We start from the raw sequence: 26,012 nt of genomic DNA, 5'->3' as shown, positions 1-26,012 counted from the left end.
GCGTGCGCTTTCTAGCAAGATTGCGGGCCGGCGACGTGCAGGCAGCGACTGCCGCCGACCGTGCCCCACATAAGGGCACGCAACAGCTGTGCTGTCTATTCCGGCGGCCGTAATAGGCGCTAGTCTGGCGGGCGGATGAGTTGGAAGAACGGGCATTTTGCGAGCGTATTGCTTTTCTTTTCTTCCTTTCCTTCTTTCTTTCTTCCTTTCTTTCCTTCTTTCTTCCTTTCTTTCCTTCTTTCTTTCTTTCTTTTCTGTTTTTGTGTGTACGTATACTTACATGTGCTTTGCTAGTAGTCTACGATGTTTGCCCTACAAACGGTGCCCGAGGTTGTCTTAACCACCCGCTTCAACGTCACGAGAAAGCCCGCCATTCTCTAGCTTACGGAATCGCTGGCACGGTTCTTGGACGAAACCCAAGGAATGCGTCGCTGCCGTTCCGAGTTGGATGTAATATCGTTGTCATCTCTCGGTGATTTTGTCACCCCCCACATTCTCAAACTGTCCTCGACTCGAAGCTATTAACCCACTCCAACGCGTTGAGCACAGCGTGGTCCCTCGACTCATGAAGACGCTGCGCAGTTCTCAAGAATGGCCGTGGAAGATCACACGTGGCCTTCGTGATCACACATATGGCTTCCAATTTCGGAGGCCATGTGTGATAATGAAACAGTGACCACTTCTGCCGAGGTCTGCCGCGGGGGATTGTGCTGATGTGTACTTTATTTGAGTCGGGGTCGAACATTGATTGGAGTAACGTTGTAAAATTTACGGCGGTAATCTTAATAGTTAATACGAGATTTTGGCTTGGCTGTGCACGGAGGTACCAACGTTTATCTTTTGGTATGTTTAATATGCCAGTTGTTCCAAAAAGTAACGGAAAATTTTAAATTCAGAAAAGCATACAGACATTACCACGGTGCGGGTGTGACATGAAGAGACCGGGATCTTAATTTCTTGTGTTATAACGAAACATATTATTGCACGCATAGTAGCGCTTCTCACCTACCGGTGCAGCTTTGCGATGTGGCGCCTATGTTCAATTATTTCCCCAGCACGTATTATTGAGTATTTCAGCTCAATAAGTAGACCTTTTTTTTTTTTCTAAATGCCACAGGGGGCATTTGCAAATTATGTTAACCTTGAAATAAAACACCCGGTATATATACAAGGGGGTTTATCACCCTTGCACATGTGCCAGTGTCACTTCAGAAGGAGGACGTTGTTTCTCAATTTGTTTTATACGAATGCGTGTAGACGCAAGCCAGACTGAGTCGTTTGCTGAACCTAACAAGGCTGGGAGACTCGAGACCGCTGATTCGATCTGTGCTCACTTTGTTTTCGTGCATTGTTTCCTTTCGTGTGGACATGGCAGAGGAAACACGCGTATGCATTGTTCTACTTCTTGCCGGGGACTTCTAGCTTTCTAGCTTTCCTTTTTTTTTACGCCTTTACTTTTTCGCCAGGTTATCTATGCTCTCATGTTATCGCTGGGTACAATACGCGCTCCCGCTGTACGCTAAATTTCAATAGAGGGTTTTATGTTTTGCTTGATACGTGATCTAGTTACGCTTTTCTGACGACATTATAGCGTTGGATTTTTGTCCGCAAAACCAGTTTTGGCAGTTTGCGGACCAGAATACGTTAGCTTAAAAAACGTACTTTATAACGACTCTTTTTTTGTAGACAGCATTGAAGCTTATAATGGTGAACCAGGTCTGCATGACTAAACTTGCTTTTATGAAAGCATGCCATAAGCGCACTTATTAAGGAATCCGTTATCGGTATTCATTTCTTTATACAGGCTAAATGAGTGTGTGAAAATCATGTCTCTGCAAATTTTGTTAAATATAGAGTATGTATTTTGATAACGGCTCTATGTAGCAGTGTGATCGAGTGAGCTGCGTAGTTGCTGCAGAGATGGGAGGGAATCAATTGCTTGAAACTAAAAGGGATGATTGCGACAAATAACCGTCCCTCTTTGAAACCGAGCAAAATTGCTTTTCATCTTTCAATTTTGTTCAACGTACCCAGGTCACAGTCCGATGAGCCAAGGTCACCTAGACATGATGGCCTTATCCGAGGTTCCTGTCCAACCTGTCACGCAGACTTTCTCATCCCAGCGCAATCTTTTCAATGCGAAATTTGTTTTCTTTTATCGATTTTTTTTTGCTTCTCTTGTTGTTCTGATACATACACAAAATATGGGAACTAGCGGACCGTCGCCGCATTTTTTTGCGCCGGTCGAGTCTCGCAGTATGACTAAGCTTTTATTCAACCTTAGTCTACGAATTCAAATACGGCAGCACTAAGTCTGATAAGCTTCTCATTTTATTTTATTAGCCTGCTTGCGACGATGGCTGGCGTTATTTAAAATGCTACGATCACTTACGCGGTATATTTTGGTCGCCGTGACGTGGAGCCACTTCGACCGTACAGGCGACATGACATTTTCGACTTGTCATTATTTGCCATAAGCAAAGGTTCAACCTTCCTGACCCTGAGAAAAAAAATATAGAAAACTTGACAAGCGTCAGAGAGCCGTAAGCAATATGATACTTGCTTCTGCCAACCTGTCTCGGTACACAGGTGGCTTGGACGCGTCGGTGACGTCGCTAAACACTGGGTCGCTCCCGTTATACTGCGACTGTTGGGGGCTGGCACTCGAGAGTGCAACCGGAAGAGGCACCGGCATCATTCTGAGCTTTTTCTGTGCCAGCAGTGTCGTCACTTCCTATACGCCTCATAGCTCCAAGAGGTCCGCAAATTTTGCTGCTTCATGGCGTCGCTATACTGCCTAGAATATATGCCTGTCAAGCTATAGTGCCTAGAATATATTCTAGGCACTATAGCGTCACGATAACGTGGCGCGTCAGGTACAGTGTTGCTAGACCCACTTCAATGTCAAAATTGAAATATCCTGTAATAGTTTCCCCAACATTTGATACTTGCCAAGTGGCACCCCCCCCCCTTTTTTTTTTCTTTTTACCAGTGAAAAGCGTGTGATAGCCAGAGTTCCTACGACTCCTGTATTATGTCGGTGTGTCTTTTCGTATATTCTATGACCTGCCGTATCTTTTCGGATGTAACGAACCTAGAAGGCGTCCCGCGTTTTATTTCGTGTCAATGCGCCGGCATTTAAAATTGCGCAAATGTAAGCAATCTTAACTGCAGCAATGAAAGCAGGACTGGTCTATACTCAATGTGAGGTCGTTCGGGCCTAACGTCGGGCCATGTCTGCTCTACATTTGTATTGCTTCTATTGCTACGTGCCTTGTATGGGAACGTCGGTGAAGCCCACTAGAAAGCGCTGTACCACAAGCATGCCTGTACGAAACGTATGGCGCGCTTTGTTTTATGTGTATACCACCGGCCGGCGCCTATTTACGAGAGCTAACGGTAATTTTATTTAAACAGCGTCTCTGTATAGTGGAACGATAAGTATTGCACGGTCTTCGTAATACATTGATTTCCTTCGAAAGTAGCACAGTTCTTGCAGCTTTTGTGAGTTTGGTTATTATATACTAGCTCGCATGCACGCACGCACGCACGCACGCACGCACGCTCGCTCGCTCGCTCGCTCGCTCGCTCACTCACTCACTCACTCACTCACTCACTCACTCACTCACTCACTCACTCACTCACTCACTCACTCACTCACTCACTCACTCACTCACTCACTCACTCACTCACTCACCTCTAGACTGGGCTATATATTGTTAAAATGAAAATTGTAATCAGCCCTACTGTAGCACGAGTAGCACGAGCTCTGCACTAATGAGTTTCTTTTCACTAAAGAGGGAAAAAAATAATTTGAGCTGTGTTTACGAATTATCCTTGTACGATACCAAAACAAAGTGGAGGCGTTGTGTTGTGAGCCAGACAGGGTGCAAAAACAAGAATAGAAAACAAGACACGTTCGCGTCAAAAATGAGAACAACACAAAACAGGTTCCCGCACAGCTTGCTGTAGTGTGACGGGTTTTGACGGCGGATGCTTGGAACTGGTTAATATTTACATCGGCAAAGATGGACTTCGTTGTACCGTTTAAAAAAAAAAGAAAGCCAAACACGGAACTTAGCCAGTTAATAGCTTTTACAGAGTCGCAGCAAGCCTTATATAACACGCTTTGAAGTGCATGACGTCAGTGTGACGAACCGGCGCTGGTGTTTGGGCGCGGAATTTAAAGTACCGAACATCGAGCTCCATTTTCTCTTTCAATAATCAACCTATCGCCACAAAATTAAGGAAACTAAAATTTCGAAGTAATACGTTTATCTGTCGAAACTAATTTATTGCTTCTTTTTTTAGTGCCTCATTTAACAATGGACTGCAGTGTACCTTTTATGTATCGAAATACTACAGGTTTAGAATGCCGTTTGTCGCCTTAGGTGCGTTAAACGGAACACACTGAAACGGTCGGCATCCACGGGTGCCACCATGTTCGACAATCACATTTCTTAGTGTACGTCAACATTACTTGCGTCAAGCTCGCCAAATAACATACACCCGTGAGCACAAGTATGCAGGCCAAAGGCTCGCTAAAAGAAAGCCGATTTATTTGTAATGAAGACGCACAAAGTGAAATTGAGGACGCAACTGGAAAGTTCGCAAATGGCCCAAGCTTGGATCGCAGTCCTCAATTTCGGGTTACCTTCGTAGGGGAAGGAGAAAACCCCCCTTTATCGGGAAATTCCTGGTCCGTATGGTTCTGCTTACGCGTGCACTTTATCATAGCGTACGTGAACAGTAGTAACCCAGTAACGTACGGAGCATGCGCAGTAAGGACGACGCTATTTATTTACGTGCATTGCGCGTTTACGTTTGGCTGCAAACGCCGTTCTAAAACTCTCGCATACTGACGTGTTGTCCCTCTTTAGTGTTTCTTTAATGGTGTACCGGACTGTACGTTTTGTTTGTACAGGCTAGAATCGCACTCGGTCGGCTACGAAGTGCGGGAGCGAAGAATAAGTAACGTTATTGTCGATCACAATATTTATTAGCCTACTTTATAGCCGTGAATCTGGGACGTATTAACCTACGTGCGTATAGCCGTGAATCTGGGAGGTTTCCTCTTCGGTAGTAAGGCGGCAAATCTGCGTGGCGTGTATACCCTGAGGTTTTTGTATGCGTGTACCGTGACGTCATTCCGTCCTGATTGAAAGAACAGATTACGCATAATATATGACGCCCCGGGGCGTCGTAAGTCACGTCTCCGAAATCCTTCTCAATCTACGCACGTTCGTGTACGGCACCCATTTCGCGCGACCGGTCCCGCTGCGCTGCTTAGCGACACCCGCGTTGTCGCGCGTGGTTATGTACGGTCGTTAATAATAATTAAAGCTTCCGCGCGTCGCACGCTTTCCTTCGCCACTTGCGTAACCATGGCAGCGTGATGGGGCGTGCGTGTTGAGCTGAGCGTGTGTTCCTCGCCGTTTATTTGAACCGCCGCGATATGAGCCCGCGCGGCTTTACTTTCCTGTTCTGGCATCGTTCGTCGGCAGCGAATTGATTCCGAGGAGGAGTTCCTCCGAAGCCCAATTATCGAGTCTATATTATGCACGCCAGGCTCTCATTTCCTCCGAGGTTGGCCAACCTGTTTTCACCTGTTACGAACGAGTGTACGGTTGGTGTAGGTAACCAACGTATGCTTGTGCGAGGGGCCTTGGCGTATAGTAAAAAAAGAAAAAAAAAATCTTACTCCTGCGGGTGGAATCACATTTTTGTCTTCCTTTGGTGCATGAGTGGGATGGTAGAGCATGTTATGGATTATAGGCCGACCTGCTTAATTACCTCTCCCGTGTCGCGAATTGATTATCGTCTTTCTATGTGTGCTCTTCATTTTCCTTCTCTTTCTTTTGTAGGGGGTTTTCGCAAATACGTCGTCAATCTAGTTGTGTCGTTCTGGCAATACTCCTTTGCTGTAACCCCCCCCCCCCCCACACACACACACACTCTCACACGCACAAAAAAAAAGTAGAGAAAACCAACTTGGCTGTTCTTGCGAACATGCTCGACCGTATGGTTCAGTATGTCTTCGTTTGAGCGTGGAATGGGCCGTTTAGTCTGCGGTGAAACTTGCCTTGCGGAACGTTTGGATCGTTCTGCACCAAATTACTGCCATGCGCGCGACCGGCTATAAGCTGAACATAGCCTACAAACAACGACAATGCACTATGCTAACCTCGCGAATGTTTTCGCGTTTTAATTGAAACGCGTGTTTGACGCTGAGGCTGCAACGGTATTTCCGAGCTCCTTCCCGCCAGCGCCGGATGAGATTCCGAACGCTCTTCCAGCGCCGAAGTCGCGAAGGGCACAGCGTGGCCTCTGCGAACGGGCGATAAAACCCAATCTCGCTCCGTCGCTTCCTCTAATTTTTTTTTTGTCCGTTCATTCCTGCTTGCTTCCTTAATCGCTGCTTTCCCAACAAGCCCGTTTCACTGCATACGAAAGCAGGCAATTACGACGGCCGAGGACAATCGCGCAGCTCCGAACGAGTGGCACTGGGTCGCCGTCCTTAATCCTCTCTTGTCACGACTGCCGCCGGTTCTGCGGGCATCGCTTCGCTTGCGCTACGAATCGAGCTTAACAGCTTATAGCGAGTTGGGTGCGTGAGGGAAGGGAGTCGTCTCACTTTCAACTGCAGGAAAATATCGCTTTGTAGTGAGAGCGACAGTACGGGGAGTTTGCGAGGTGACGATCCGTGTGGGTTTTGTACTGTAACGTCCGAATAAGTGCAGCAGCTCTGATGAAGGCTCTATTGTCCTGCATACAGTTTTTGTTGGCTTGTCTGAGTGCGTACTGCAATTCCGTCATCAATTATCGGCCTGGATTTATGTCCACTGCAGGACGAAGACTTCTCCCGGTGATCTCCAGTAGTGCCAGGAAGTTTCTTGAGTTCATCGCACTGCCGTTCCTACGCTTCCCTTTCCTTGGCACCCTTTCTGCTACTATAATGGACCACCGCTTATGTGTTGCACGCATTGCATATATCTGGCGCAGTTCCATTTTCTTTCCACCTCCTAATGCCAGCTATAGAACATCGGCTGCCCCATTTGCTGTCTAATGCTCACCGCTGCCTTCCTGTCCCAATGTTACGCGCCTAAAATGTTATTGCGATAGCAACTATATGGACACTCCAGCGCATTTCTGCCGCCGCCGTGACGTTCTGTATAAGGTCCAAGGGCGACATTTTAACGCGATAGCGTTAAGGAGCTCGTGTCGCAGAAAAGCCGGTGTCGTCGGCGTCGGCGGCGTTGGCCGTGAGCGATAAATCCCAGCAGGCACTTCATGAATAAAAACAACTTGCAAGATGGACTGGGCGGGAATCGAACCAGGGTCTCCGGAGTGTGAGACGGAGACGCTACCACTCAGCCACGGGTTAGATGCTTCAAAGCGGTACAAAAGCGCCTCTAGTGAATGCGGTGTCAAACCTCTTCCTCACGTCAGCGGTTTGACAGCGAGTGTCCGTGGTCATCGAGGGACGTGTGTTCATGTTTGCGTGTGCGCGCATGGCACCAGGTTTGTTAATTTAGTTAGTAAGCGAACGTGTGCACAAGTGTATAGGACCGATGAACTTGCTGCCCTTACTTCGCATAGCTGGATAATTGTTTGCTATCGCAATCGATGCTTCGCCTTTCGGGTGAAACTGCTATTGTTTTTTCTGCGACGTTTTCCCTTGTCTTACGCGTCCTCCTTGAGGTGCAAAAACGAGAAAGAAACATTATGAAAAGCAAAACGTATTGTGTGCCCATTGTGTATTTGGTTGCGGGCCGACGTCGCGTGATTAGAGACGTGGTTGCAGGCGCGGCCTTGGCGCTTCCGCCAGCTGTTTCGACGGTTGCAGCAGAACTGCCGCTGAAGCTAACCTCACATTTGTCGCGTTGTGTCACCGTGGAGATTTTTAATGAAGAGCACGAAGAGGCTTCCATCTCGCCAGAAACGTACTCCCAGCATTTTCTTAGTTTGAGGTGATACCTTTGAAATACGGCTACTCACGACTTTGCCGTATAAGGAAGCGTGTAGGCAACATAGTGTGTGTGTGTGTGTGTGTGTGTGTGTGTGTGTGTGTGTGTGTGTGTGTGTGTGTGTGTGTGTGTGTGTGTGTGTTTCGAGCGTTTCGTGCATGTGAGAGAGAGAGAGAGAGAAAGAGAGAGAGAGATGGCGTGTGTTTACGCGACGGTGTAATGAAAGACTGTGTAGCTGTGGCCTCGCGTTTCGAGCATGTTGGATCCATTCAGGCGAGGCGTTTCTATTTTTTTTTTCTCATCTCTTAGCTGTGCCAAGGCGTATCGTTACCGGTGTCAGGCGTGGTGACGCTAGGTTAGTTACCGCGAGCGCGGGTTTCCTTTCCTGGCTTGTTGGTATTATATTTCGCCTTTTTTTTTCCGGCACTACAGTGAGCGCTGTCTCGGCTGGCGTAACGAATAGACCACGTGAATTATGGGCGAGTCCTTTTCGCGTCCTCGTGCTTAGTGGCGTCGGCGATGCGATACGTGATCATTAATTCTGCTGGTGCATATTGCTTGTGAACTGTTCTTATTTTCTAACCCCGTTCTCTAGTCGAGCGGAAGAGCTCGTATTATGCGTTTAATGTAAGTGAAAAATAAAGTAAATTACGTTTTTGCTTGCTTTATACCATCTGCGGTCGTTGGTGTAGTTCACACCTGCATAGCTGCGCAAATGAAACACTAATGTTGCTGGGGGTCAAGGCTCGAGAGAAAATTATCTAAAAGGCGTTCTACCTCGCGGGCACCTTCCGCGTAGCCACGCTTCAATCGTCTTGCCAACCATACACGGATATCATTTCGCGTTCCATCACTCGCTTCGCGCTCCTTCTTTGCAAACTTGCTCGTCATGCTCCTACTGATTCCGCCCTATATGGGCTAATGTCCGCAGAAGGCAATAATCATGTACTTTTCAGTGAGATCGCTAAGCCGTCGTTCTGTAGACTGGTGTGTCCTACCTGTCGAACACGCCTAGGCCCAGTTTCGAGGCTGCGAAAGGAAGTAATCCAGCACACTCCCATGCGCAGAGAGAACCCTGTAGTCCAGATTTGCTGTCTTCTGTACGACCCTGTCTCGTATACGCGCTGAGACGAAGGTTTTTCTCGTGTCTTTCCATACCGATGTCACTCCAGGGACAGGAAAGTACAGTACAGAGAGGCATCCATCGACTTGCGCCTTTCGAGCCTTCGGTCCCTTATGGCAAGCCCTTTCCTACAGGACAGTATGGCAGGGGGTGGTGGGGGAAGCATTTGGGGATGTTTAGCGCGGAAATCCGATTCCACTGTAGAAATGGCCGGGGGAGGAGGCACAGAAGGCAAGCCGCGAGGATAGCCAACATCAACCTAGAGCGTGTGTCGTCGAGTTCCGGCTGTTTTCTTCGCGTGCATAGCTTCTTTTCACGCTGACTGCGTTTTTTTTTTCTTTTTGAACACGTTCACATTTTGGCGGGTGGGCATGTTCCCCAAATGGGGAAGCACGGCACGGAAAACGCGGGAAAGGCTGCGGGGTAGTGGAGTGCAAAGGGAATTACCGAAGGTCATTCCGCAGTGTGGCTTAACGATTATTAGCATTTTTAGATTATTAAATAATATTAGACTATTAGCATTAACGATTTTTCGAGTGATGCCCAATTTTTAGAGTTTGCATTCAAATCGTCGCAATGCCACCAGTAATTTCACCACTGTGTCCTTCAATTGGGATCAATGTAAAATTTATTTTGTGGAAACACAGGCCACTCACCGATTTTTCAGAGCTTCATTTTTTTTTTCTTACTTGCTGAATTGTTCGGACCTACCCACAGCGTCGCGCCACCAACACCATACAAGCAGTGGGAAATTTCGGCGCTGTTGTGTGAATGTTCCGTGAAAGAATTTCATCAATATTTCGGTGTGTCTGTGGTGAAGGTGTTCTGTATGGCGGCGCGGCCTTGAAGTAGAGCGGTGCCTGTTCGCAGCAATTCTACAGAACTAAGTCTGTGGATGTTTTGGTGATCAGTGAACAGCCTGAACAGTAAAACATTTGTTTTTTGTATTTTTACAACGTTTTGCTGTGTTTCGGCTTCGGCTGTAGTGTCTCAGATTTTAAGGTTGGCAAAGTCTACAGCTGCTAATGGCGTCGGAGCAGAATTTTATCACCGTCGCACGGCCACCATATGTATCGAGTGCGGCTTTGTTTCAGCATGCTTTTCTGACGAGCACTCGGACCTTTTGCAATGAACCTACCGTTTTGCTTTGTCTCTGTTGGGGCTCTTGTGCTTTTCGCGAAGTTCATATATGCTGTCTGCGAATTCGTCATTCCGGTGATTTTCTTACATACCTCTTCCTCTGTGTATTTCGGAGCCTATCCATGGCGTGGCATTAGCTGGATTAATGTCGAATTCCTTGTTGCTTGTTGCTAAGACTCGGTTACGCTTCTTTTAACCTTTGACGTTCTTTCTTTTCGTGCAGTTCGGACCAGCTGACCGAAGAGGAGATCGAGGTGAGTCACATTTCAACTATTGTGCGCCTAAGCTTGTTGGCGCGCTCCTTGAAAGGTTGCACGCTGAGTGCGCTTGCCGCAGTTTACAGGGAGGAACAGCGCGAACGTTAGCAGGACTTTTCACAACACGCTTAAACTTCCAAGTTGACACAGTGTGGTGTTACGGATGACTTGGGAAAGAGTTGAATATGTTCTGTGAATAACGCTGCTAGAGAACTCGCGTGAAAGAAATTTTATTCCGAGGGTAAGTGTTGGTTCTTCACGCGTCTCAAAGGCTATATCTTGGAATATATAGAGCGTACGGAATAGCGATGTGGTCTCCTATGAATTTTTTTCCCGTTTAGACGAGTTAGGATTTACTAAAGATGTAATTACCACGAAACACAGTAATGCACGAATGCGATGACGCGGGTGTTTGATTCTGTTGTATGGTTCGAAGTATTCTGCGCCGTTATTTTTTTAGAGATGTGTTTTTTTTAAGTTTCGGCAACAATTTCTGGGCATGTAGGAGATTTACTTCTGTATGTCACTGGAATATTACTTTCTCTAAACGCAAGCCGCTTCCTTTATTTCTTTCGCACACAAAAGGGAGCGCTGGATCTGTTTTCGCTGTAACACAGAACGTAGGACCGAAGCTCGTTTAGTTTTATTGCTGGCAGTTTAGCTCAGCGGAAGTAAGTATTTCGACCTCGCGCATGCCTTATTAATGACACGTTGCCAGCATAGCTGGGGCACAATCGCAGCCTTTGTGTGCATAACCTTCTGCGCCCGTGGCGGTGACCGTGACATCATTTCGTGACGTCACGCCTGGCGCACGTTGCATGGCCGCGTCCCATCCCCCTCCCCGCTGTGCGTGCAGCATTGATACGTCTATCACGATGCAGAAATGGAACGGCGTACAAATTGTGGAGCTCTTGCACACCTCGACGTCGATCACAGAAATGCTAGCCTGCTTAGCCGCCTTGCCTTAACCACTTTACCGCGACCTGTCGGTAACCGGTTCCGGCCAGCGAGCGCGTGGTGTTATTAGAGTGTTTTAGTTGAGCGTCTTTACGGTACGCTCCGCTCCGAGCTGCCCCGCTAAGCCACAGCGGAGCGGCGGGCAATTTTAACGTTTTAGTTATACGTTTAGCGTAGCGGAGCAGACCTCTCGTAGTTGCAGCGCCCCCTGGCCGAATTCAGGGTAATGAAAGAAAATAAAAACACATATAGATCACTCTTAAACAGTAAAACGTATATATGTATATATATAACTTATTTCTCCATGAAGTATATAGACGTGCATTTGCGTTACCGGTCCATTTTATCCAATGAAAAATAAAGCGCCGTCTTGGGGAACGTCACGTGATAGCCAGCGCGCTTGCTTTCAACATCCAATCCAATCCTTTCTGACACCAACGCTAGCCAAACCGCTGCGCAGCACGCTCCGCTCAGGCAGCTTCTTAGCGGACTGTGTTTTCGCTCCGCTAGCCCGCTTACGGCTAAGCGGACGGCGCATGCGCATTCGCGTTTCCGCTCCGCTCAGCTGCTTAGCGGAGCGTAAACACGCTCAACTAAAACACTCTATTGTGGTCGTCCTACAAGCTTCTTATCGCGGAACTGGAAAGCTGTTTTAAGCCGGGGATTACCGATGCCTACAGATGAAATGGCCTCGACGGAAAATACAGGGTCGATCGACGCTTAGCTTTTGTTCTTGTGTTCGTTGGTGGTGACATGATGTTTGTGTTTACATAGACAAACGACTCGGTCAGTTCGACGAGGAACCGAGAACGCCAGACCTGTGCCAGCAAGGCCCGTCTGTGGGTATCTGCGTGAGAACGTGATGATGTGCAGTTTTATGCGAGGTACCTTTCCCTTCGAAGACGAGTCCTCATGTCGAAATGCTGTGATCTAACCGCCAATTTCCCTGGCTATACGTCTGCTATATATCGTGTACAAATCTCAATCTTACTGTTATAGTAATTACTGCTTCTGCTCGACTGCATTCGCTTGCTTTCTGCGCCGACCCTATCAGCTGTTACGTGATAATCGTAGTTTGGAAACTCAACCGAATTTTTTGTAATGTTTCCGAATTCGGGCTCGTTATACGATTTTACGGATGTTTGGTCTAGTATTACGGAAAATTACTGCTGTTTGCAAAAACATTCAGTTCTTCAATCTCCAACCATATGGCTTTGGAATTCTTGTTCGCGAAAGGACACCGGAGATGTACCTACTTGAAACAAGTTCATTCAGACATTTTTTTTTAATTGAGGGAAAATGAGGCATCCACCCAGTTGTAGAGTTCAGCACAGCACACAAGGCCCTCCTTGCAGCCTCCAGAGAAAGCTGCGTAATTTCCGCACTATTCGTACGGATAACTTGTAGAATCACTGGAGCTCATACAGAACTTTTTAGTACTACTACTACTACTACTACTACTACTACTACTACTACTACTACTACTACTACTACTAACTAGTGCTGTTACTGCTAGCTCTTTTCTCGCAACGAATTAGGCTTCCCTCATAGTTTCGATTTCGCATGCTGCGTATCTGCTTCGCAGAACAAGTTCACCACTCTCTCCCTGGGCTTCAAGACCGACCGGCTGACGCTGACCAAGCGACTCGAACTGCACCAGCGGCACCGCGACATCGCCGAGGGCAACATCCAGGCCGAGCTCAACGCCATTCGGGATCTCGCGCAGGTGTGTGTGTGTGTGTGTGTGTATAGTATTACAGGCGCCGCAGAGTCTCCCGTACACTATAGAGAGATCTCTGGCGCTGCGATCGTTTCGCTGGCATAGGAATGGTGGTTAGTGAATGGGATTTGTCTGAGCTTCGTGCTTGTGGCTTTCGGACGTTATTGTGGCTTGTTGTCCAGCGCGCTTTGTACTCTTTTATTGATCTAAATATTGGAGCAATCCTGTTTATCTGAACGCGCAGATGGCTAGAAGATGCTCCGGGTATATGTATAATCATTACACATTGTTGCATTTATAGCAACAACAAGAATGTTCAATGTGACAAGGCCGTTTGAACATGGAACGACAAATAGTAGGCTACTCCGTGTATTATATACCATCGTTCCCGTGCTAGCCGAGCCGCCACGGTTGCAGGTTCCCGTAGACACTAGCGCCCGCGTTTCTTCTCGTGATTTTTTTTGTGGGAAGCTCCTCAGTTAAGATATGGCCTTCGAGATCGGACGGTGCGATCTCGGAGGCTGTGGTTGGCGCCTCTTCTGCGTGTTCACATCTTTCGGCAGTGCAAATATGCGTGCGGCAGCACCCCCGCACGCACCACGGGCTCCACGAAGAAATGCGTTTATTTGTGAAGAGGCGCGTCGATCGTTTCAAATTCGCGGGCGCATTGACCTGTTCGTGAAGCAACGATTTCGTTGTTGTGTCGCATTTTATTGACGCTCAGGGTGTGCACAATGGGTTGTGGTAAAAGCCGTTTACGATCATTGGACCTCTCAAAACAGGCCAATAATTGAAGCTTGCTCTTCCCACTTTCCGTACCTCCCCACCTCGCTTGCGGTGTTCAAGCAGACCCTCGACTCGCTGTGCACGGACGACGAGCGCGTCCGGGAGGTGGTTGCGCAGATCCGCAACCACGTCGACGTCATCCAGCAGTCCACCGACCGAGTGTCCAGCCAGGCCGAGGTGTACGGGGCCGTCCAACAGGTACGTGCCCGGTGCTCTCATAGCAACGTAACAGGCTCTCATTACGAGTGAACACTATTTTAGTCGAGGTAAAGTAAAGTAAAAGAAAAAAAACGTGCGAATGTTTTTTGATCGCCTGGCAGAAAAAAAAAGAAACGTGAAGGAAAAAACCAATCAAAAAACACAAGGACAAGAGGAGAGGTTCCTCTTCTCCTCTCCTCTTGTCCTTGTGTTTTTTTGCTGGTTTTTTTTCCTTCAAGTATGTACCAACTGGCCCAGACTTCATCCCTTCTGAAAAGAAACGTATTTAAGCCATCCAGCTGCTATAGGTAGTGATACAGGTGATACTTGCAGGCAAACACTGCTAGTGCTGGCATGTGTGTATGCTTTCATAGCAATGAAAGTGCGCTTGTAGGCTATACATGGGGTTTACCGGCTGTTTCGGTTCAAACGTCCGACGGATATGTCTCGAAACTTTCATCGCGTTTGCGCTTTCGGCAGTTTCCGGCAGCGTCCAATACGCCGTTGTAGATGGTTTGCAGTGACGTCATTGTGACCGCCATCTTTGGTCTACTACACGTCGAAAAGCCGGGTAAACACGTAAACGTGGCAGTACGACGGGCGCTTCTTGCGCCGAAGCACAAATCTGTATATATATATACATATATATATATATATATATATATATATATATATATATATATATATATATATATATAATATAATATAATGGTGATGATCCGGTGAAAAAGCGGTGACCGTCAGAGAGCCAGACACTGTACGCGTTTGCGACGTTATCGTGGCCGCCGTGTTCCCTCCCTACTCTAGCGCGGTGAGAAGCTGCGTCCGGTACGTCACGTGACGTGTCACGTGACGTGCGTGTGCGCGCCACGTGCTCAAGGGTGTGAAACGCCGCATTTCGTTGTTCACGTACACACCAGCGTCCATTTGCCCCCCGCACCGACGGTCTATAATTGCTGGCGGTTACCTTCCTCCATTGGCATTCATTAATGGCGGTGGGAGAATTTCCCTGCGGTCACACAGTGTACAAGGAAGGAGGCGTTGTTAAATCTTACTGGGACGCACGCTTTGCTGTTTTGCTGCCGCTTATCGCTGGCCTGTTGCCCTCAGGCACCGCAGGGCCTGACGGACGTCGATGCTAACGAGCTCGCCTTAATTCAGTTTGCCAGAAAAGGTGGGCGTAATCGACTTTATGGTCGCCGCCAGGCTCCCGAGATGTCGACTGCCCTGTGTAGGCTACCGCGAGGGGGACCACGTGACTTGTGCGAGGCGCGTCATTATCCCAGTGTTGTGGGCTGATTAGCAGCGCCGCCCGCGTTTCTGAGAAGCAATTGGACCCTGGTTTTCCTGGCGTTTTTTTTTTTGTATGCGTGCTTCTCGGTGAATAGAAAGGAACTGTTGCTCTTTTGTGTAAGTGGAAGAAACCGCCGCTTTAAGTGGTAACCAAATATAGAAAGTTATTTCTAATGGCCGTTTAGCGTTTTTACTAACTGTTTTGTTTGCCGTTCCGCGCGAGAATGCTTCCTTAGTATTTAGTTATTCTTTTTTTGTTCGAGGGAGAGGAGGGAGCGATGAACAGCTTGGTAGAAATAAAGCTCTTCAAGAACAACTGTCTGGAATGAAACTTAAGGAATGCCCACACTAGTTACTTATATATTGCTACTGCCTCGAAAGATGCAGCGTTAGCAGTATCCCAAGTTCAATATACAAGGCTTACAAGTCTTCTGAGGTAAAAGTCAAAACCTGCGTCAGGCGTGTGCCATACACTTGCAAGTGGCTCGACGCCACTGCACAATCGACGCCGCGAAGGTATTCTTGCAGACCTGGTGTTAACAGCGCCAAACGTAGAGGAGACACGAGACGAGAGGACGACACCACAAGCGCTTGTGGTGTCGTCCTCTCGTGTCGTGTCTCGTCTACATTTTGAGCTGTTAACACCAGGATGCAAAACTAACAAGCCCAAGCTGCTATTCTAGCGATATTCTTGCAGAGCAAGTCTAAACCTTGCGTTCGTGTGTAGTGCCAGCTTTATCGCAAGGCCTACACCAGGCCTAACACCATGCGAGTCTTAACACCATGCGCACTGTAATTGCCTCTTGTTGCTTTTTAGTGAATTTGCGGTGTTTGTGCGGAGCAGCATCTTATAATCACTTGTCCAGTTGACGTCACGTGACATAGTGAAGCCAGGTCAGCGGTCAACCTGTGCGCCGGCACTCTCAATCCTGTCAATGTGAGCACACGTCGCCTGTGACGAAACGTCTTCGTTGTGTGCGCTGCGCTGTGTTCGCGTCAGTGCCGCCAGGAGGCGGCACGCGCTGCCGTGACGTTTACTGTGACGTCGTCGTAACGTCTCGCGGCCTCCGACCGCGGCGCCGCTCCTCCCCTCCCCCTCCTCCTCCAGGAGGAGCGCATGAGCAGGGCGTTCGAGGTGATGGTGGCGCACGTGGAGAACCTCAAGCGCGCCTCCGAGCGGGAGCACCGGGAACTGGAGGACGCCCGCAAGCTGCTGCTCGACCGCCAGCTGATGCACGACGTGGCCACCGTGACGCCCGCAAAGGTGCGCTGCCTCCCTCCCTCCTACTGCCGCTGCTGCCGTATACGTCTCACGTCGCCGCCGCTTCAAGAAGCACGCGGCTCGCACCTGCCTTCTGCACGTCTGTTGCTCTGCTGCACCGTTAGGGATCGTCTGTCGCCACGTCGTGTCGTCTGCCTGCACTTGCTTCGGTTCGTCTGGCACCGCTTCGACCGCGTGCGAGCGACTGACCACTGCCTCCCTCGCAGCTTCAGGCTGTTGTCATTGCCGCTTCGCTGGTTCCTGTTTGCTGTTGCTGCTGCTGCTGCTGCCACCGCCGCCGCCGCTGCTGCTTGTTGCATGCTTGTGAGCTTCGGTGTTTAGCCGATGATGCGCACGGCTTGCCCGCACGTCTTGTCCAGATCTGGCTTTTGCTCGTGCTTGGTGCTCCCGACTGTCGAAAAAGCTGCGAAGCCACGTCGCTCGCGATCTGACTTGTCGTTGGGTGTTGTGTACTTTAACGTGCATAGAATTATCGTCGCCACCTGCGTCATCCGTCATATATTAATTCTTAAAGTTCCAATATTCAGGTGTTATAGTATAATACATTAGAATGAAGCCAGGGTGTGGTACCGACAGCACTGTATGTTCTCACATTCTCACATGCCCACCGCGGTGGCTTGCACTGTAAATGAAAATGAACCCACCTAGGAGTTTTTAACAGGTGATGTGCCCTAAGACCTCCCATCCTCGAATATTTACTTCGATGTATGGGAGCAATACAGCGCCATTCCCTTGTTTCAATTTGTTAGCTATAGTGGCTATGGAGTTTCGTCGCTAAGCTCGAAACCACTGGTTCGATCCTGGCTGCGGCGATCGCATTTCGGTGGGGGCGAAATGCAAAAAACGCTCGTATAGTTTGATTTAGGCGCACGTTAAAGAACCCCAAGCGATCAGAATAATACTGAGTCTCCACTACGGCGTGCCTCATAACTCACATCGCGGTTTTATCACTTAAGAATCCGGGAACTTAAATGTAATTAACGTATCATTTCACCTAAGCTTCGGAAGCGTGTTGGACGTGTAACTGGAACCGTGAAACTGCCTGGCTTCTCGTAACTTGCGACGCGGCTTCGAAACTTTTTTGACGAACTCCGCAGTATGTAGCGCTTGTCGCTTTCCTTGCTGGATGTGTTGATGCTGCTCAAGGCTGTTGTACGATCACCGTTGCATTTGCTCGAGTTTGCCAGCATGGTGCTTTGTCATCTTCTCCTCGGGCCGCATAGCTTCCCGAAACCGTGCTGGAAACCTGCTTTGACCGGTAACCCGAGGCCAGTGTAGACGACTGCGCACCGGAATGCATTGTGATTCGCTGCACCATACGGACTCGCTAACGCTGCCAGGTCCTGCGGCGTTGCTTCATCTCCAAGCTGATGTTTACTTCTTTGCCTATCTCGCACCTCGGCCGCGCTATTCCCTTCAATTTAAATGCGCCGCTTGCAAGAAGCGCTTCCAAGAAGTGCCAGCGTACGAGATAAGCGAGTAACTCGGCGAAAAGAACTCTTGTCACGTCGCCGAGGTTCTTAAACACGGCTCTCCGAGCTGCGTTTTCGTGAGAAATCAGCCCGAGGAAAGGCGTCTCTGCCTAGGCGTTTTTTTCTGTAGCTGGGCGGCAACAGCAGCGGCTAGCCGCTTGACGCGCTTTAAGGACACACTAAAGGTAAATACAAAGTCTATTTGGGCTGTTAAAATAACATTCCAGAAACCTCGCAGCAGAGCAGATCACGGTAAAGCGCGCACAAACAAGGACAAAGGGAGGAGCGGACAACACAAGCGCTTACTTCCAACTGGTCGTGTTGTTTACAAAATTGCATCATATGAACACTTTCCTTCATGACGTCACAAGACCGAAATGCCGACATCAGGTGGCCATGCTCAGAAACTTAAGTTTGTTTGGACGACAGAAAAACAGAAGGTGCGCTGGCACACGACAGATCCGCCTTTCTAGAAATTGCATTAGCCATCATTAGCCACGTTGCGTTAGCCATCACCGCCGTTTCATGTCGTTGGTCCGTTTGCGAGCAAAACGCGAACGCACGGCTATGGAGAAACCGAGCCAGGACAGAGCGTTGGATTCGCCGCTGCAGCTGCTCTTGGTCAAGTGCCGTGGACTGTTCGGGGACCCGGCGACATCGCGTGGGCGTAGCACTCTCTGCTACTTGCAGTTTGTGCTAGTTTCGTGAGCAAGTAAAACCAGCGCAGCACTACGTGATAACGAAACTACTGAAACCTGAAAGCGTGGGCGGCGCGGAGTGGGAGAAAACAAAACCATGAGACCGCACGCACGCATTGTGAAGGGTAACATCGGTGACTTTTTCCCCCTCTAAAAGTCAAATGGAACTGGACAGCATTTTCTCTCTTCTTATAATGCTATGCAGTGATCTCTTTATTGAGAATGGTTGAGCACTAGTGACATGAGGAGTGCCTTCGTCATCGGGCTAATGCTTGAATGTCCCAGGGGGCTGCGGAGGCGTCAAGCCGCCTACTGGGAGCTTTATTTCCGTTGTCCTCCATCTGTGATGTACACGGTGGAAAATAAAGATTTGATTTGAGTCTCTAACCGCGTCCTGCATTTACCTCAATTTCTCGATTCCTAAAGCTCTGTTCGTAATGATATTGACGCCTTAGACGTCCTCCAGCACTACTACGTCACTTTAGCTTGACCTAATATTTGCCTTTAGTGTCCCTTTAAGCACGCGCTATAGACGAGCCGACAACAGACGGCGCATGTTCCTCCTATAAGCGTTAGTTCGGTTTGGTTGCCTGCAGAGCTGACGTTGGGGGCCTCTCGGATTTCTCAGAAAATGCGACGGCGCTCTGCATCGGTGATTCTCTGTATTTCGCGTTTGTGGTCGTTTGCGTAAAGGTTAGTCACGAGGTAAACTTTACTGTACAGGTGCTTGCGCGTGACCGGTTTCCAACGGAGCTTCGTAAGCGTTGCATAACGTGGCTCAAACGAACGTGAATCCGCTTCGGGCGTGTTTTCTTGTTCCTCGCTCCTGTAATCGAAGCTTCACATCTGTGTAGTGCCTAGTACTTCGAGGACCGAAAAGTCTAGTGGCAAAAGAAAGGGCGCTCCTTTCTATTCTAACTTGCCCGCCCCAGCCAGGAGCGGATATTTCGTCGTCGAATGCCTACCATATACTTTGACCGGCACGCTAATTGCAGGAAGCTTTTGACTCAGGCGCAGACTACCGAACTTATGCGTTACTAGAGGGGGAAAAAACTGGCAGCATCTATAACGACAGTTGTCGTGGTTAAGCGAATAACTGTTAGGATTTTTCTCGTAACAGGCATGCGACTCCGTTGTAGGCCGTAATTACGCGTAGAAATTGTCCTTGGAGGTCGCCTCGGTCGACCAAGGCTATAGTGGTACTCTGAAGGCTCGGTCGCGGCGTTGCTCAGTGGCTATGGTGTTAGGCTGCTGAGCACGAGGTCGCGGGATCGAATCCCGGCCACGGCGGCCGCATTTCGATAGGGGCGAAATGCGAAAAGACCCGTGTACTTAGATTTAGGTGCACGTTAAAGAACCCCAGGTGGTCAAAATTTCCGGAGGCCTCCACTACGACGTGCCTCATAATCAGAAAGTGGTTTTGGCACGTAAAACCCCATAATTTAATTTTTTTTTCGGTCGCGGCGTGACGCAATGTAGGCGGACAGCGGAGCTGCGAAAACCATATAGTGTCGTGTGATATTTACATGCAGCCATTAGCGAGAGTAAGCTGTAACTAGGAACAGATTGTGTTTAAAGTTCGTTTTCTTTTTAGCTTGTACAAAAAAACGTGAGCATACATACGTACTTTGAATAAGTTAGGAGCTCCCAGAGTGAATGCCGTCGGGGGACCTCCCATCGACAATGTGAATCATGTTAGTAACATGTGCAGCAGGTAATTGGCCTACAAATATGCTTATGTCCTGGCCGCGCAACTAGGATACGTCAGGTCCTCACGCTTCGCTCTAGGAACTGTAATGCGATAGCGTTATGACACCCTTCCATTCAATGTATTGACATCCACATGACTGCTTATACCGCACGGCCGTCTGCGAGTTTTGACACGATCTACTATACTAGTCTACAACGCTACCTATCGTTGACCGAAACACACGATGATTGCTTTTTGTTTGTTGTTTTTTAAACACGATACAGCAAGACGCACCCCTGCTATCGCCGTAGAATTAGCATCACACGAACCCTACCCATTCTACGTAAATCACGGAACCAAACGTAACCCATGAAAACCACAGCTATTCATTTACAACCACCCCCTCCATACAGGTCAGTGTGATAAGCCATGTTACTCAGTCCAGCATGGCCGCGTAACCACTGTCGCTCCGCCCTCCGGTCACGTGGCTCTTTACGTCACACCCCTCCGCTCCTCCTTCCTCGCTCCGTCGTCGCTTCTGTGGTTGTTCCGCCGAGGACGTCCTAAGTCGTTGGAGGCCAACTTTTGATCTGTACAGTGCCATCGCATCAAAACGTCCTCGTTCGGAGTAGAATGCAGAGTCGAGTCACTCAACGTGATGCTAGGTATAGCGCACGAGGGAAACGAGCTTTACGTCAATTATAGCAGCGAATTGTTCTCATTGACCGTGCACGCGTGTGTGTGTGTGTGTGTGTGTGTGTGTAAAGAAACCTGCCTTGCTTGATGTCGCCTCGACGAGAAGCCTTGCACTGCTTTCTTTTCTGCCTTTGCGCTTGCTGCATTCTGCATCTCCTGCCGAGAATAGTATAATACCACAGCCATTCATCAAATGATTCTTGTAATATTTTGCTATTGTATGAATTTTCACATACGTGAATTTTTCAAAAATTCGAACGATATGTGTGTGTCGGGTTTTGCATCGATTTCGTTTGCACTGCACTTGTACTTATGCTGCATGCGGGTAGTGGTGAGCGTCTTAATCGACACTGTTTTAGTTTGCACGGGTGAAAGAATGAGCACCGAGTAGAGCAGAGCATGCTAGTCTGGAATCGTTGTGCATGTTTGAACTGCGTACGGAAAAGGCCGCTTGCATAGTGATTTTCGACATATTCGTGGACGCGACCGGTTAACGCCGGGCGCTGAATTTCAGATTGGGGAAAAAATAAACTGTGGTTGGGACGTCACAAGCTCAAATTGTGACGTCACAACGTTCCTTGTCACGAGACGCTGCACGCCTGACTGCAAAGAGCGTTTGCCATTCGCAGTGTTGAGGATTTTACTCCAGATCCAGGACTTTACTCGCCATCTTGAGTGGCTTGTTCGCGGTTGAAACACAGGGCGCGCGCTCCACCGCGGTGACGGAGTCGTCGTAACGGTCTGCTGCCGGGCATGAGGTCGTAGGTTCGCTATCCGGCCGCATTTCAGCGGCGGCGAAACGCAAAAGGGCGCTTCGTTTACTTAGATTTAGGCGCACGCTGGTAAACGCCAGGTGGTCGGAATTGATCCCGAGTCCCCCCACTCCGGCGTGGCTCACAATCGTATCGTGGTTTGCCACATAAAGCTTCCCGACCTTAATTTGTTTTTAAAGCGAAAGCTTTACTGGCCGCGAACTTGCGATTTCGCCGTGGCCGTGCTCCGAGGAGGCACATGACGTCACACCGCGTTCCTCGTCGTTGCGCTCGCCTCCGCTCGCTTCGCCAGCTGTGTCGCATGCCTGATAACATGTCGGAGGACTGAAAAGGAGAGCTCGCGTGCGCCGCAACCACAGTTGAGGCGGCAGTATGGATGGCGACAATTCTGATAAGCAGGAGGAGGCCTGGAATCGACATCGGAACGAGGTGAAGAGGAAACGAATCGCCCAGGAAACAGACGAACAGCGAGCCGAACGACTGGCTAAACGCCCGCAACATAGCTGGACAACCAGACTAACCCGGACTTGCAATCAAGATTAACCAAGGCTAACCATGCTATGCCTTAGCTTTCGCCACGTATATCCTGGCATGGCCGAGCTAAGCCACTGCCAATTCTTTTTTTCTTTGTTCGTTCTTTCGGTGTAGAGCGACGATGCTCTGTGCTGCGCGTGTTGTTTCCCTCGCGATGCTCGCCGCGCTGTCCCTGCATTCCTCGGGCATCTCTCATCGTCGCGTGGCGACAGCAAAACCGGACGGGGCTTAGCGTATGCGACGCAACGCGGCAGCTCAGGATGTGGCGCTTATCGCCGCCGTCGCAGCAGCGGCGTCGACCTTGGTTGCGGTGGCGGCAGCGCCAAGCTCGGGGAGACGACGCCGCGGCCGGGCCGGGCTTGTGCGTGATCCGTTTCACCGATGGCACTCCCGCGCCGGCCTGCAGACGCAGCACGTCCTGCAAAGACACAAGAATAAGCGTAGATAAACGCTTTCGCCTTTGCTATATCGCCTGTTTTCCCGGAGCCTCTTCTGTTACGGCCGCTGTGCTGCGCGTTGTTTTTTTTTTTAAGGTATACCCGACAAGAGGGGGGGGGGGAGGGGAAACGCTTTGTACAGTTTTTTTTTTTTTGCTTTGGCAAGGTGGCTTCATAGAGACGTGAGCCTACTTCCATGAAACACTTTACGTGCGTTTAAGTTTGAAAAATGGACGTTAAAAATATCATTGTGCGAGGGACCGGGGTTTCAAGCGCGGAGTCGACAAACAAATGTAGAATGTTCAGCCCTAATTTCACGCCTACCCTTTTCGTACATAAACACACACCTCATTTTTCGCTCGAAAGCTTACTAGACAGTTGTAGATTATAGTGTACGCGTGACCTTGCGTACGTTAAACACGTGCAATTAGCGGGACCTTTCTGTGTAGGTTACTTAATAGTTTAACGTACGGCAACCCGTACGCACGCGAACACACGAGTGCAGAAAAAAAAAGGGGGGGGGAATGTGTACGGGGTTGCCGCCACCTGGTGCGTGATGCAGGAACTTGCACGAGCTAAAGGACGCGGATACATATCTGTATTGGCCCAGCGCAACTGCGCGTGCAATTCGATGTCGAGCGTTCGCGTCCGTCTAGAGAATACGTGACTGGTTAATATGCAGTACGACTATATATCGGCGCTGTTTCGGGGGTTGTGTTTTTACCAGAGCGTCTCTCACGGACACTTAGTAGCTCCGTGAGCGTGCATATATATATTTACAGGGCGCGCAATTGAAAGAAACACTTAATCCGACTCAAACAACAATCGCCGCAAAATGGCAACTTTAGGCATCCCACTCTAAAGTTTCCCGAGTGACTCCCGCCAAAGAGCCTGCCCCTTTGTGCGTCATCGATATAGATGGCAACAGGGACAGTCGATAGGTAGCGAAGTAGCACATCAGGTGTTTCCTTTCGTGTCGGCCCCTACTTTGGGACAAGTTTTCACTGCACGAAGGTTACGACGTGTCATGTATCTGCGATATACGGTCACACAAGTGCAAGTGATCGCGCTACCAACGATATCAGGGAGCTTTAGTTCGTCCTCTATTCCGGCAAACGGGAATGGTTCGGGCGGATTGCCGGATGGGCGGGGCAGTAAATCTGAGTGGCCGGAGCGGTGCAGCCGCCTGGTGGCGTAGAGCCCAACCAGACAAGCACAGTGCTAAAATTGCAGTAACCTACTGTATTCTGCTTCGCTGCTGGTGCAAATTTGCGGCGGGAGCGTTATTGTGAACACGATTACGCCACTGTCTAAAATTTTCACCAGCAGCTAAGCGGAATGTAGTAATTAGCTCTGTGTTTTTGTGGCTCAGCTTTGCACCACCAGCTGGCGCCACCGATCTGGCCGCTCACGCTTATGCCCCCGCTCATCCGGCAAACCGCCCGCGCTTGACGGAATACCGGACGCACTGAAATTCTCTATTGTCTCGGTAAGCATGAAGCCTGACGGAACGTTCTCCTGCAGCATCCAGTGTGCCACACCTCTGGAATGCGTCTACTCATGGGAATCCCAGTTCGTGGTGTAAATGGGGACGTTTGCGGTACTAACACGCGGTAGAAGCTGTAGTGGTCTTTCGTCGCACGCTTCGAGCATCGTCGGTGCATCCACGTCGCCATTGCTTCTTTCCTCCCCGACTAAACTGCATGGGTTACGGTGCCACCCCCCTCTCCCTGCGGAAATGGCCCAACACGTCTTCGAGGACGACGTGCGGGTAGCGGCATCGCTTGCAGTATACCTTTAAACTGCGAGGCGCCAAAAGGGAGTTCATGATTGCTTGGACCGAATTTCAGTTATTATATCACCGCGCGCACTGTGGCCGTTCAGGCTTAACCCGAACGTGCGATCGCTACCGAGGCCTCTTACCCGCCGTGGTTGCTCAGTGGCTATGGTGTTGGGCTGCTGAGCACGAGGTCGCGGGATCGAATCCCGGCCACGGCGGCCGCATTTCGATGGGGGCGAAATGCGAAAACACCCGTGTGCTTAGATTTAGGTGCACGTTAAAGAACCCCAGCTGGTCAAAATTTCCGGAGTCCTCCACTACGGCGTGCCTCATAATCAGAAAGTGGTTTTGGCACGTAATACCCCAAGTATTATTATTATTATTACTACCGAGGCCTCGATTCGTTGTAAGAATCTGTAGCTGCGCTTGCGCCTCACTGCCTTCGGTGCCGCTACCCATGTCTGCGTCCTCTTCGAGGTGTTTTCGTCGGCATGGTCTGCACGGCGTTGTTGACTCTCTTCAAAAACCGACCATCGAACTTGGACCCTCGTCCGTCTTCTCTGCTCCAGGATGCCCGTCGCAGGGCCAGCGTTGCCTGTGTGCGCCGACCTTCGGGGGAGGACTCCCGTGGAAACCTGGTCTACTTAGTAAGCTCCTTCAACAAGCGAAGTGGGAAAACTAAGGGAGGAGGGCTGCTGTGTGCGGTACGGTGTATGTCGCATACTACCAGCTCTTTTTTTTTCTTCTGATTGGAGCGAAGAACAAAGCACTAGTAGCGATATCTATTGCGAATAAGTTAGACCCAGCACATTTGCTGATTACGTGGTTTTTGTTAAGTCGTCAGCGATGACGTAACCTTCCTAAATCTCATTATTACTTTCTCGAGTCAATAACTACGAAAGCCAATAACATTTTAGCGCATCGGTTTTGGTTGATTGCCGTGTCACTAGATGTCGACATCGCGGCTGTTTCCGCTCACGTCCCAGTATTTCGCTGATGTGGTTAACGTTGCTACTGTGCGCTGTGGCCAAAATTGTCTAGTGTAGTTCCATGTGTACTGTGTTTGACTTCTGTCCGTCCTTGTCTCAGTGTGCGTCCAGCTAGCTGTCTGTATTTGGAAGTTGCTTCTGAAATGGTCGCCGCATCGACCACGTCAACGGCAACTTGTTTGATTGCGAAGGCCGGCGTGAGACGCCGATCCTCTCGAGT

General features: G+C 49.3%; 1 protein-coding gene across 5 annotated transcripts in view; it reads left to right on the top strand.

Annotated features, from left to right (window-relative positions):
* The window catches only part of LOC135919705 (inositol 1,4,5-triphosphate receptor associated 2-like), a 222,017-nt gene that overhangs the window by 185,713 nt on the left and 10,292 nt on the right, over window positions 1-26,012 (top strand). For 3 of the 5 annotated variants that reach the window (XM_065453557.2, XM_065453558.1, XM_065453556.1), the window contains exons 28-32: window positions 10,454-10,484; window positions 13,030-13,170; window positions 14,014-14,148; window positions 16,550-16,705; window positions 25,373-25,450. In XM_065453557.2, the coding sequence (XP_065309629.1) occupies window positions 10,454-10,484; window positions 13,030-13,170; window positions 14,014-14,148; window positions 16,550-16,705; window positions 25,373-25,450 (541 nt within the window). The remainder of the gene's footprint in view (window positions 1-10,453; window positions 10,485-13,029; window positions 13,171-14,013; window positions 14,149-16,549; window positions 16,706-25,372; window positions 25,451-26,012) is intronic. The other 2 variants (XM_065453559.1, XM_065453560.1) reach the window with 2 other exon arrangements.

The sequence above is a fragment of the Dermacentor albipictus genome, chromosome 10, assembly GCF_038994185.2.
Source record: "Dermacentor albipictus isolate Rhodes 1998 colony chromosome 10, USDA_Dalb.pri_finalv2, whole genome shotgun sequence".
Classification (NCBI taxonomy): Eukaryota; Metazoa; Arthropoda; class Arachnida; order Ixodida; family Ixodidae; genus Dermacentor; species Dermacentor albipictus.
Note: the sequence above shows the minus strand (reverse complement) of the source record. Positions and strands in the feature narration are given on the sequence as shown.